This window comes from Sminthopsis crassicaudata, chromosome 6 (assembly GCF_048593235.1).
Source record: "Sminthopsis crassicaudata isolate SCR6 chromosome 6, ASM4859323v1, whole genome shotgun sequence".
In the NCBI taxonomy this organism is placed as follows: Eukaryota; Metazoa; Chordata; class Mammalia; order Dasyuromorphia; family Dasyuridae; genus Sminthopsis; species Sminthopsis crassicaudata.
Window position 1 is genome coordinate 161916031 of NC_133622.1, and position 12149 is coordinate 161928179.

Below are 12149 nucleotides of genomic sequence, written 5' to 3' on the forward strand. Positions count from 1 at the left end.
TGATCAATTATGAAATACTTAAGAAAATTCCAAAGACCTCATGATGAAAAATGCTATCCATCTTCAGAGACAGAACTGATAAACTTTGAATGCATATTGAAGCATACATTGTTTACTTTTTTTCTTGAATTTTTTTTGTCTGTTTTCTTTTGTAACATACCTAATATGGAGATTGATTTTGTGTATATAATTGATATAAATTGTTGCCTTCTTAAGGAAAGGGAAGGGTTGGAAGTGAAAAATTGGGAATGCAAAAAAGCTTTCTAAAATGAATGGTAATTTTTTTTTTACATTGGGGGGGATAATTAATGAAATAAAATCAATTTTTAAAAAAATGTAAAAATGAAATCTACATTTGGTTCAGTTATTGTGAACTTTTTCATTTTTAATACTAGTAATTTGGTTTTCATCTTATTTTATTTTTCATAATTACTAGCTTTATTCATTAAATCAAATTTTTTTGGCTTTCAATTTTACTAATCTCTTCTTTGATTTTCAAAATTTCTAAATTGTGCATCCAGTTTGTTGATCTGTTCTTTATCTTTCTTGCTGGTAAAAGTAATTAGAGAACAAATTTCCTCTAAGGCTTGCTTTGTCTGAATTCCCCAAATTTTGGGCATGCTATCTCATTGTTGTCATTATTTTAATGAAATTACTTGTAGTTTCCATGATTTGCTGATTTTTAATGCATTAACTCCTTAGGATTAAGCTGTTTGAGAGAAGACTCTAATGTTGGCAGGAGAATCAAACAAAGCATAATTTTATATTTGTTCCTGAAAGTGACAGGAGTCACTGCAGTTTATTGAATAAATTGAGTACATTCTCAGCCTATTAAAAAAAAAATAACCTAAGTGGCTCAATAGAATACAAGTTGGGGAGCGATTTGAGACGGACAGACCATCAGCAGGATTTTGCAATTATCCAGGTATAAGATGTTGAGGCTCTGTTCTAGAGTGTTAAAGCAGAAAAGGGGAGATATTTTGGAAAGATGTTGCAAAGATGAAATGGGCAGGCCTTGGCAACAGGGATAGGGGTGTAGGGATCAGAGACAGTGGGGAATACAGGTCAACTCTTAGTTTGTGAACTTGAGGGACCAGGATGATGGTACTGCCCTCTACAGTAATACAGTATGAATGATGAGGTTGGCAATTATAATAATCTTCCCAGTATCATTCCTAGCAGGAGGAAATTAGATTAAACCACAGGGAAAGCTTCTTTTTCTGATCATCAACCATTCTCCAGTAGTACATTGCACTTTTTTCTAGCACTTACATGTTATTGTGCTTTATAATTATTTATATTTATCAGTTAAACAAAAAATATTTTAAACATGCTAGGCATTGTACATATGTGATATGGGTGATGTAGACACCAGATGATGATAGGCACCAAAAGTTGGAGTTCTGTCATGTGAAGAATTCACAATGGCCATTATCTTTAACAAAAGGCAGTTTATTTAGAGGAATAGGTTATAGACAAAAATAAAGGGATCCAATAGACACCAGAAATGATAAATATGAAATAGAATTAGAAGAGGATATGAAAGACTCAGTGGAACTCACAATTATCCAGTAGAAAGGGAGCTCCCCATGAGATTGGGGAATATCTTTAGCTGGCACAGCTAAATTCTGAAAGCATTCTGAAAGAGTTAGTAAGCCATTAGGAGGAAAATGGGGGTTGAGAAACTGGAGTTAGAGGAAATTCCACACAGCATGGGGGAGGGGTTAGGAGAAAGACATCAAGAGGCAGAGTTGCCATGGTGGACTGACCCCAAGGAGAGTAGCAGCCATGGGATGGCCCATAAATAGATTTTATAGGGAAAATTTAACCTCAAGGATATGACTGAGATTTTTGACAAGACAACCCCTAAAGAGGGTGAGTCTCAGGGATTTGACATAACTCGGATTTCTGACTAGATGATCTCTCTCTCTCTCTCTCTCTCTCTCTCTCTCTCTCTCTCTCTCTCTCTCTCTCTCTCATGTATCTATATCTATCTATCTATCTATATCAATATATGAAATAAATTCAAATCTTTCCTTCCTTCCTTATTCTTTCTTTTTTTTTCTTTTTCTTTCTTCTTCCTTCCTTCTTTCTTTCTTTTTTCTCTTTCTCTCTCTTTCTTTCTTTCTTCCTTCCTTCTTTCTTTTTTCTCTTTCTCTCTCTCTTTCTTTCTTTCTTTCTTTCTTTCTTTTTTCTTCCTTCCTTTCTTCTCTCTCTCTCTCTTTCTCTCTCTCTCTCTCTCTCTCTCTCTCTCTCTCTGTCTCTCTCTGTCTGTCTCTGTCTCTGTCTCTGTCTCTGTCTCTGTCTCTCTCTCTCCTCTCTCTCTCTCTCTCTCTCTCTCTCTCTCTCTCTCTCTCTCTCTCTCTCTCTCTCTCTCTCTCTCTCTCTCTCTCTCTCTCTCCTTTAAGGTCCTCATCTAAGGTCCCCATTACTTCTACATTTAGGATTTATTGATTCTAGGTTAGAGATAGATACTGGATCATTGATTTCTTTATTACAAGAAATTCCCGGGTGAGGAAAGTCTTTCTACCAGTTCTGGTTGCCTCCTTCTCTGCAAAATAGCATTTTAGGACATGTGTTCCTAAGTATAAAAGTAAAAGGATGAGGAAGGAGGATGTGGGCAGTTGGTCACAGCACCCCTTTTTCTCCTCCAAGAGCCACGCCCACAGCTCTTTGTTCAATCTTCCGGCACAGCGGGGGTCCCCTAGGTTGGAGCACTCGGATGGGACAGTCGGGGGGGCATGGTAGCCAGGGTACGCAACACTTAGCGGCTAGTCCCAGTGGCCCTGGGCAGGTGCTCAGTTGCCCGCACGGCCCAGAAGCCGTCACTTCGGGGCACATGACTGAAAGCTCAGCCTCCCAGGCTCCCTCCCCGCCCGCCTCCTGCCCTCCCCCGCCGCCGCCCTAGCTGCTGCTCCGGGCACAGCCTCTGCTCGCTGCCTGCTGCCCTCTCTCTGGTGCCTGCAGCGGGGCGGAAGCCGGCCGGCCTGAGCCCGGCCAAGCTGCAGCGCTGGCCTGCCGCCCGCCTCCTGCAAGTTCGTTGGGAATGCGGATCACCCTCTTTTCATCAGAGCTTTTTTAGGAAATCGAAACCGAGAACACTGACGTGCTCGGTCCCCGCCGCCCTGCAGCTCACCCCCCCGGGGCTCCCTGAAACGCCAGCTCAGCTCCGCCAAGCTTAGCCCGCCGGGCCGGACCAGAGAGCGTAGGCGAGGTCATTGCGCTGGGCCGGCGAGGGTCGGGGGGGAGGGGGGGGCGGGCTGTATCAGCTCCGGGCCATTGGGCTCGGAGGACGCAGCAGTTTGGGAGGCTCGCGGCAGGCGGCTGGCTCCTGGCGCACCGGCAATGGCCAAGTGCTGCTTCTACGCGGTGGGGACGCTGTCCCTGCTCCTGCTGGTCTGCAGTGTCACGCTGCTCGTGGCCCGCGTGTTCCAGAAGGCTGTGGACCAAGCGATTGAGCAGGTGGGTGAGATGAGATGGGCGCCCTGGGCCGTGAGGTGAAGTGATGGGCTAATCAGAGGGACCCCGCAAGGCGCCCCGCAGCCTGTTCCCCTGTGGGGAAGTGAATGTCCCTCCAGCCCCAGGTCCCGAGGCTTCCCACTCCCATGCTGCTTAGGGGTGCGATGTCACTCGGTCCTGGTACCTCACTCCCTCTTGCTACTGTTACTGCTGCCGCCTCGGTAAAAGACGGGAGTGGCCCCGAGTCCCAGATCTTGATCACACACACACACACACACACACACACACACACACACACACACACACACACACCCTCTTCCTCCTCCTCCTCTTGTTCGGGGGAGTCTCTCTGTGGCGAGCAGCTGAGGTAGATTGGGGAAGGATGGATTGTGAGGGACATCCAAGGGTCGGTCCTCTTCTCCTTTGCCCGCTCTCATCTTGGGGTTACTCATTATGTCAGACTCATTGCAGCTAAGGGTACGTGGTAGTGGTAAATAGAAACGTGCGTTTTACACTTTTCGGGAAAGCGTCCGTTCATTCTAGTCTTTTCTCAGGTTTTTCTCCCCTTTCCCCGTCCCCCCCCTCCCCACTACAGCACATCCCTCCTCCCCTACCCTAACGTCAGCTTACATGAAACCAAAAAACCAACAAAAGAACGAAATCAAAACCCAGCGCTGTAGACTGCGGCTGTTCTGGTGGCTAGCAGGCCTTTCAACTAGGGGTGGGGGGGAAGGCTCAGAACACTAGTTAGTGTATTCTTGTTTTTGTCGGGAGAGTGGGGGAAGGGTGAATGGGGTGGAGTGGGAAATGAACAGACCAGCTGAGATTCTGCCCCAATGCAATCCAGTAGAACTGGGATGTGGGGCTGCAAAAAGCTGACTCCTCCTCTTGACCAACGGAAAGGGAGGGAGGACTTCTGTCCATTCTTCTTGTCTGTTGACTGCTTGCCTGAGTTAACTGTTCCTATCTTTTGTCAACATTAGGCTGCTTTGATCCAATGTCCCTTGTGGCTCTTGCTCAAAACTTTCATTTTCCTTCAAGCATAAACTTCTTGATAATGACTCAAATGCATGGTCTAGAGTTTGCAAAATCTAGGATTTCACAAGATTATAACTTTAGAACTGGAAAGGTTCATCAAGACCAACCCCTTCATTTAACTTAAGGCCTCAGTTAACTGCGTCCCAGAGAGATTGTGAATTGCGCAGTGGCTCTATTAAGAAATTAATATGGGAATTGAACTTAATTTTTTCTGACTCCAAGTCTATCAGTGTGCTGTTGCCAAGGCACTCTGTGAAGTACGTATCACTTCTCCCTCACCTCAGTAGATCAAAAATTATATAAGGAAACTGTCTTTTATCTTGCCCGACTCTATCTGAATATCAGTTTGTTCATCCTTCATATAAAAGAGCTGACTAGATGACCTTCAAAGGTCCCTCTCTGCTCTAAACCAGTGTTTCTATGATTTCTTCAGAGAAGTAATGTTAGTAGATTGTAGTCAGGTGCCTTGTCTATGCAGTTTGGGCTTCAAACTTCGGTTTCTAACTTCCGCTTTCCAACCTTCAAAGCCTCCCTAGACTTGTTGCAGCAAACACTTTACTGACACATTGCATATGGAATTTTTTAAAGGGAATATTTCTTAAGAAACTGGAAAATCCTATATTCATTGGTCCTTTTTCTTTATAAATAGACTTGAGTTGTTTGGTTGTTTTTGAGAATTATTTTTGATGGGGCATTTCTTAAAGTGCAGCCCCAAGAGCATCTGTCCAGTATCTGTATTGTGTGGCAATATTTTTTCCTAGCTGGTGATATGCATGAAAGATGAGGGAAGTCAGGCTCCAGGAGAGGAGTTCTAAAGTCATAGGAAGAATGGGCAGAAGTAGCCAGGTTTAAGAGAGGGAACAGAGGCAGTCTAGCAACCGTACCGGTATCAATGTTGGCAATCTGGAGCAAAGCCTTGATTGTCGTTCCTAGTTACAGTAGTCAGTGGTAGAAATCCTACTACATACTTCATAAAGAGCTTTTAAAGGACTTATCCCAGTGATTGAATTTTTGGTCTCCCATGTTTCAGTTTAATTCAACAAACATTATCATAATATTTTGAATTTTTAATCTTTCATTTTTCAATTTGACTCAACCACTATTAAATATTTCTTATTATAGTTTTATTTAATATTTTATTTTTCCCAATTACATGTAAAAACAAGTTTAGCATTCATTTTTTCAAATTTTGAGTTTCAAATACTATCTAATTCATTGAAAAGACAAGGAATTCCACGTGGGTTATACATGTATAGACATGCAAAACATTTCCATGTAAGTCACACTGTAAAAGTAAACACAGACAAAAAAATCCCAAGAAACATAAAGGAAAAAGTATCTTCAATTTGCATTCAGTCTCCATCAGTTCCTTCTCTGGAGATGGACATCACCTTTCATCAAAAGTCCTTCACAATTGTTTTAGATCATTGCTGAGGATAGCTGAGTTATTTACAGAGATCATCTTGCAATACTGCTGTTGCTGTGTGCAATGTTCTCCTAATCTTGCTTATTTGACTTTGTATCAGTTCATTTAAATATTTCTAGGTTTTTCTAAAAATAGACTGCTCATCATTCTTATAGCACAATGCTATCCCACCACAATCATATACAGCTTGTTTAATTATTCCTTAAATGATAGAAATCTCAATTTCTAATTCTTTGCCACTGCTAAAAGAATTGCTATAAATAGTTTTGTACATATAAGTCCTTTTTCTTTCTTTTTTTTTTTTTTTTCATGTCTTTTTGATACAGACCTAGTAGTGGTATTGCTTGGTCAAAGACTACGTAAAGTTTTATAGCTCTTTGGAAGAAATTCCAAATTGTTCTCCAGAATGGTTCAGTCAGTATGCAAGTTCAACAATGCATTAATGTTTTAATTTTTCCACATCCTTGCCAACATTTGTCATTTTCCTGTTCTGTCATGTTAGTCAATCTGATAGTTGTGGGGTGGAAGCCCAGAGTTGTTTTAATTTGCATTTCTCTAATCAACAGTCATTTAGTACATTTTTTTCATATAACTATAGATAGCTTTGATTATTTTGATTATACCTGTTCATATCCATTGACTATCATTTGAGGAATGGCTCTCATTTTGATAATTTTGACTCCGTTTTTATTATATTTGAGTAATGAGGTCTTTATCAGAGAAACTTGCTATTAAAAATGTTTTTTCACAGTAATGATTTCCCTCCATCTTATTTCCCCCATTTATCCTACTTTCTCTCTCCATTCACTCTGCTCATTCTAAAGTGTTTTACTTCTGAGTGTTACCTCCCCCCAGTCTGCTCTCCTTTTTATCAGCTCCTCCCCCTGCTCTTATTCCTTTCCTCTCCTACTTTCCTTTATGATAAGATAAATTTCTACACCCAACTGAGTATGTGTTATTCCTTCTTCAAGTCAGTTCCAATGAGAGTAAAGTTCATGCTCTCCCTTTTTTCATAGTATTTTAAAATTACAAATCACTTGACTCATAACAATCCTGTGAGATGGGTAAGGCCCAAATAAAGATATTAGTTTCATTTTGCCGAAAAGGCTTATGGATAAGTATAGTTATTGTGTTTGGATTCTTAGGACCTAGATAGTGCTTGGACTGTAGTAGGCACTTTAAAAACGGACAAATATCAGAATTAGGATTAAGTGACGTTAGATGGGGTTCAAAGTCTTAAAAAGCTAATCCTAGTCTTCATGGAGTTTAGAAACTAGAGCTGTATCAGTCTCTCCAGCTCTAGTTTAATGCTCCTTATTTTTACATATTCATGCCCAGTTCCATGACATTTTATAAAATGTGAACTTTTGTCCTTTGAGGACTGACTGAATTAAACTGACAATTTATGTATTTTCATTGTGCACTTCAATAAGCATATTAAGGGCCTACTATGTTCAAAACAGTGTTTTAGGTATTGGGATAGGAAGAAAGGAATCTAACAGTTTTTGCCCTCTAGAAATTTATATTCTATCTATTCCAAGTACAGAAATAAATAAGGAATACTATGGAGTAATTTCATGAGGAGAAAGTATTGACAATTGGGGAATTAGAAAAGGTCTAATTTTGAAAGTGTCCCTCAAGCTTTGCATTAGAGAATTATGGCAGGATTCTTAAAAGTGAATAATATGAGGAAAGATTGTGTTCCAGATAAGGAGGGAACTCTGGTTGCAAACCTGGAAGCTATATGGACATGGGGTATTTTGTTTGAAGTACAGTTTCTCAAGGTATATTGTCAAGTACATTGAGAAGTTTGCATTTTCTCCTGGGGCAATAGATTTGTTTTGGGAAAGGCAGTTTGGCAACTACTCTGGAGGATGAATTAGAGAAAGGACCAATTTAGAGTCCAATTAAATTTCTCGAATGGAGATCACACTGCCTTAAGGATAGGCAGAGTTGAAGTTGGCTGGGTGAAGTTCCCAGGCTAATTAATAGTGGGATTGGGCTGTGAGTGGAGAAAAAGGAGAGAAGAAATAGGAGAAGGAAGAAGAATAGAAGAAGAAAAAGGAGGAGGGGAAGAGAAGGGGAAAAGGAAAAGAAGGGGAGGGGGAAAAGGATAAAAAGGAGAGGGAAGAGGAGGAGGAGGAAAAGGAGGAGAGGAAGAGGAGAAGGGGAAGAGAATGAAGAAAATGAGGAAGAAGGAAGAGGAAGAAAAGGAGAAAGGAGGAGAAGGAGAGGTGTAGGAGGAGGAGAAAGAGAGGGAGGAAGAGGAGGAGGAAGAGGAGGAGAAATAAGGATATTTGGAGAAGTTGCTTTTGAGGAAAGATCATAAATTGTATTTTGGACCCATTGAATTTAAAATGTTAAAGGGACAACTAAGAAACCTGCCTTTACATCCCTCCTTTTTTTTTTTTTTTTACAAATATCCACTTATAATCATAGATCTGAATTTTCAAACTATCCCAAGGTCAATTAGTCAAGGAATCCCTGATAAAATGTACCCAGCAAATATTTATCTAACTTCTCTTAGAAGATCCACTATTTCCCAAAATAATTCATTTTACTTTAGGATCAGTCTTATGGTTTTTTTTTGCCCCCCAAATTATATTTTTTATTTATTTTTTTAATTATAGCTTTTTATTTACAAGATATATGCAGGGATAATTTTTTAGCATTGACAGTTGCAAAACCTTTTGTTCCAATTTTTCCCTCCTTCCCTCCACCCCAGACCAATACATGTTAAATATGTTAAAGTATATGTTAAATACAATATATGTATACATATCCATACTATTATTTTGCTGCACAAAGAGTCAGACTTTGAAGTAGTGTTCAATTAACCTGTGAGGGAAATCAGATATGCAGGCAGACAAAAATAGAGGGATTGGGAATTCTATGTAGTGGTTCACCCTCATCTCCCAGAGTTCTTTCTCTGGGTGTAGCTGGTTCAATTCATTACTGTATTGGAACTGATTTGGTTCATCTCATTGTTGAAGAGGGCCACGTCCATCAGAATTGAGGATCTGTCTTATGTTCAGCATCTTTTATCAAAACTGAAATTTCCGTCTCTTTACAATTTTCAGCCATTTTTCTTAGTTTTGCCTTCTGAGGCCAAGGAGAATAAGCCTCGTCTCATGTAAAAAACTCTTAAAACACTTAGAGACTTAGAATCAGCTATCATATCTGTCCTAAATCTTTTTTCCAGACAAGTCATCCCTGGTCTTCTTAATCCCTAATTAGTTCTTGTCCTATTTCTAGTCCATGAAATCTTGAAGTATACAGTTTTGCAAGCTACATTGTCAAGTACATTGAGAAATTCACATTTTCCACCATTGTGATATACTTATGAAGTTTGGTCCTTTTTAACCCAAGAGTAAGACTTACACTGATATTTAAATTTTTAAAAAATCTTTTACCTTTGATGATTTTACTATCTGCTGAAATATTTTCGAATCTTGATGCTATCATCCATCCAACATGTTAACCATTTATTTGGAGAAAGAGAGGAAGAGAAATAGGAGGAGAAGGAGGAATAGAAAAAGAAAAAGGAGAAAAGGAAAAGGAGGAGGGGAAGAGAATGAGAAAAAGGAAGAAGAAAAGGAGAGGAAGAGGAGGAGGAGGAAGGGAAGAAAAGGGGGAAGAGAAAGCGAATAAGAGGTGGTGAAGAGAAGGAGGAGGAATTTGCTCATTTGGCAAGCATCCCATGTATGCTTTCATTCAAATTCTTGATTAAAAAAAATCTTGAGGGGCAGCTAGGTGACTCAGTAGGTAGAGTACCAGCCCTGAAGTCAGGAGGATCTGATTTCAAATCTGGCCTCAGACACTTAACACTTCCTAGGTGTGTGACCCTGGGTAAGTCACTTAACTCCAATTGCCTCAGGGGGAAAAATCTTGAACTTATACAGATGTAAAGAATATTCCATTTGGGTCCATTTTACTATTGAGAAACAGAGGACTAAGGATGGCTTTCATGTAGCCTAGTGGATAAAATATTAAGAATCAGTATACTTTTTTCCTCATTCTTGGCCACACACAATGACTTCTCAAGATGTTGGGCAATGCTTTTAATTGCTTTATGTCTCAATTTTCTCATTTACTAAATGGGTGCAATATCATCTTTCCATCTACATCCATCTCATGGGAATAACTTAAATATCAGTGAGGCCATTTTGGTGAAATGATTCAAGGATCATATGCATCTTTATTTCCCCATTTTTTTCTTCTACAGTCAAGTTAGCTTTCTATCATTTTTTGGTACTTTTATACCTAAATGAAAGAAAGTATTACCAGGTAACTCAGCAACAACCAATGCCCAGGCTGTAGGGGTAGATAAGAAAAGCGGCTCCTATAGATGGTAGAAGCACTTGCAGTTTCACCAATGGATAGCTTCTCATTGGCCAGCTTCCAGAACAGTAAAAGGTCAGACCCTTATTCTAGGGTTGGTAAAGCTAAGAGTGAAAGATGCTAAATTTCTGGAGCTTAAAAACCCAAGCATCAACAGGCAGCTACACGGCATAGTGAATACACCGTTGGGCTAGAATCAGGAAAAATTGAGTTCAAATCTAGACTCAGATACTTATGAGGTGGGTAAATCATTTTAACCTCTGCCTACTTTATTTCATCTACACCATTGCTGTAAATATCAAATATGAGAAAATATGATAAAAGGACTTTGCAAATTTTAAAGCTAGCTATTATTATTAGTATTAAATATTTAGGGGAGGGAGGAAGAATCACTTTAGATACAAAACAGCCAATTCCTATGTAATAAATAATTTATGTCTAGGATATCCTTATTTGCATGATAAGAATGAAGCAAGACAATTAACTTGCCTTTAAGGTACAGTCTGTCTTCATACATTTCTCCCTAGATACTCATCTTTTTAATATATCCAAAACCTTGTGGATTTGTAGGACTGATCAAATTGAAAATGATCATCCTAGCTCTACACAGCACTCTTACAAAGATTGATCTTGTATTAAGGAATAAAACTCTCATAACCAAGTGCAGAAAAGTAGAAATATTAAATAAAAATATAAATGGATTCTTTTTAGATCATAAAGCAATTAAAATTATAATCAGTAAAAGACCTTGGAAACATAAATAAAAATTAATTGGAAACTAACCTTAACCTAAAAATAAGTAGGTTAAAAATAAATCAGAGAAACAATAAATAATTTCATTAAAGAAAATGATGACAAGAAAACACAGCCAAATTAGAACTTAGGGAAAAATTTAAATTTCTTACTTTACTTAGTTTACTCTAAACTTGTATCAATAAAATAGACCCAAAAAATTTGATCAATGATTTGGATATACCACTAAAAAATAAGGAAAAGGATAAATTAAAAGTCATCAGATAAACATCAAATTTGAAATTCTGAAAACCAAGAGAGATTAATAAAACTGAAAGTAAGAAAAACAATGAATTAGTAAATACAGATAGGAACCAATCTTATGAAAAAAACCAATAAAATGGATAAATTATTGGTCAATTTAATTTACAAAAGAAAGAAGAAAAGCAAATTGTTGTTTTTGTTCAGATATTTCAATTGTGTCTAATTCTTCCTGACCTCATTTTGAGTTTTCTTGTGAAGATACTAGAGTGATTTGCTACTTCCTTCTCCAATTCATTTTATAAGTGAGGGAACTGAGATGGGAAGATTCCTCACTCTAGGCCCGATGTTTTATTCGATGTCTCACATAGCTGTCCTGTATCAAAAATTGAAAAGCAATGAAGATGAAATTAAAACAATTATTAGGAACTGTTTTGTCCAATTAATGCCAATAACTCTAAAAAACTAAGTGAAATATATTTATAAAATACTTACAAATATATAAATTGTTCAACTTAATAGAAAAGGAAATAGGATATTTAAATAAAACTTAGAAAAAGAAATTGAACAAGCCATAAATATGATGCCTAAGACAAAATCTCCAAGACCATTGAATTAATAAATTCTACTAAACATTTAAAGAACAAGCAATTTCAAAATAGGCAAAGAAGAGTTTTATAAATATCTTTTATGACACAAATATCATTTTGACACCTAAACCAGGGAGAGCAAAAGCAGAGAAAGAAAGTTATAGACTAATTTCCTTAAAGAATATTGATGCAAGAAATTAAATAAGAGCAAGGAAATTACAGCAATGTATCACAAAGATCATATACTATGACCACATGGGGTTTATATCAGAAATTGCAGGACTGATTCAGTATAATGAAAA

At 38.4% G+C, this 12149-nt stretch overlaps 1 protein-coding gene across 1 annotated transcript in view; it reads left to right on the forward strand.

Annotated features, from left to right (window-relative positions):
• The first annotated feature begins 2884 nt into the window (after positions 1–2884).
• Positions 2885–12149, forward strand: part of SCARB2 (scavenger receptor class B member 2) — a 67499-nt gene continuing 58234 nt past the window's right edge. The window contains exon 1 of the mRNA XM_074275682.1: positions 2885–3462. Within this exon, the coding sequence (XP_074131783.1) occupies positions 3346–3462 (117 nt within the window). The 5' untranslated portion in view covers positions 2885–3345. The remainder of the gene's footprint in view (positions 3463–12149) is intronic.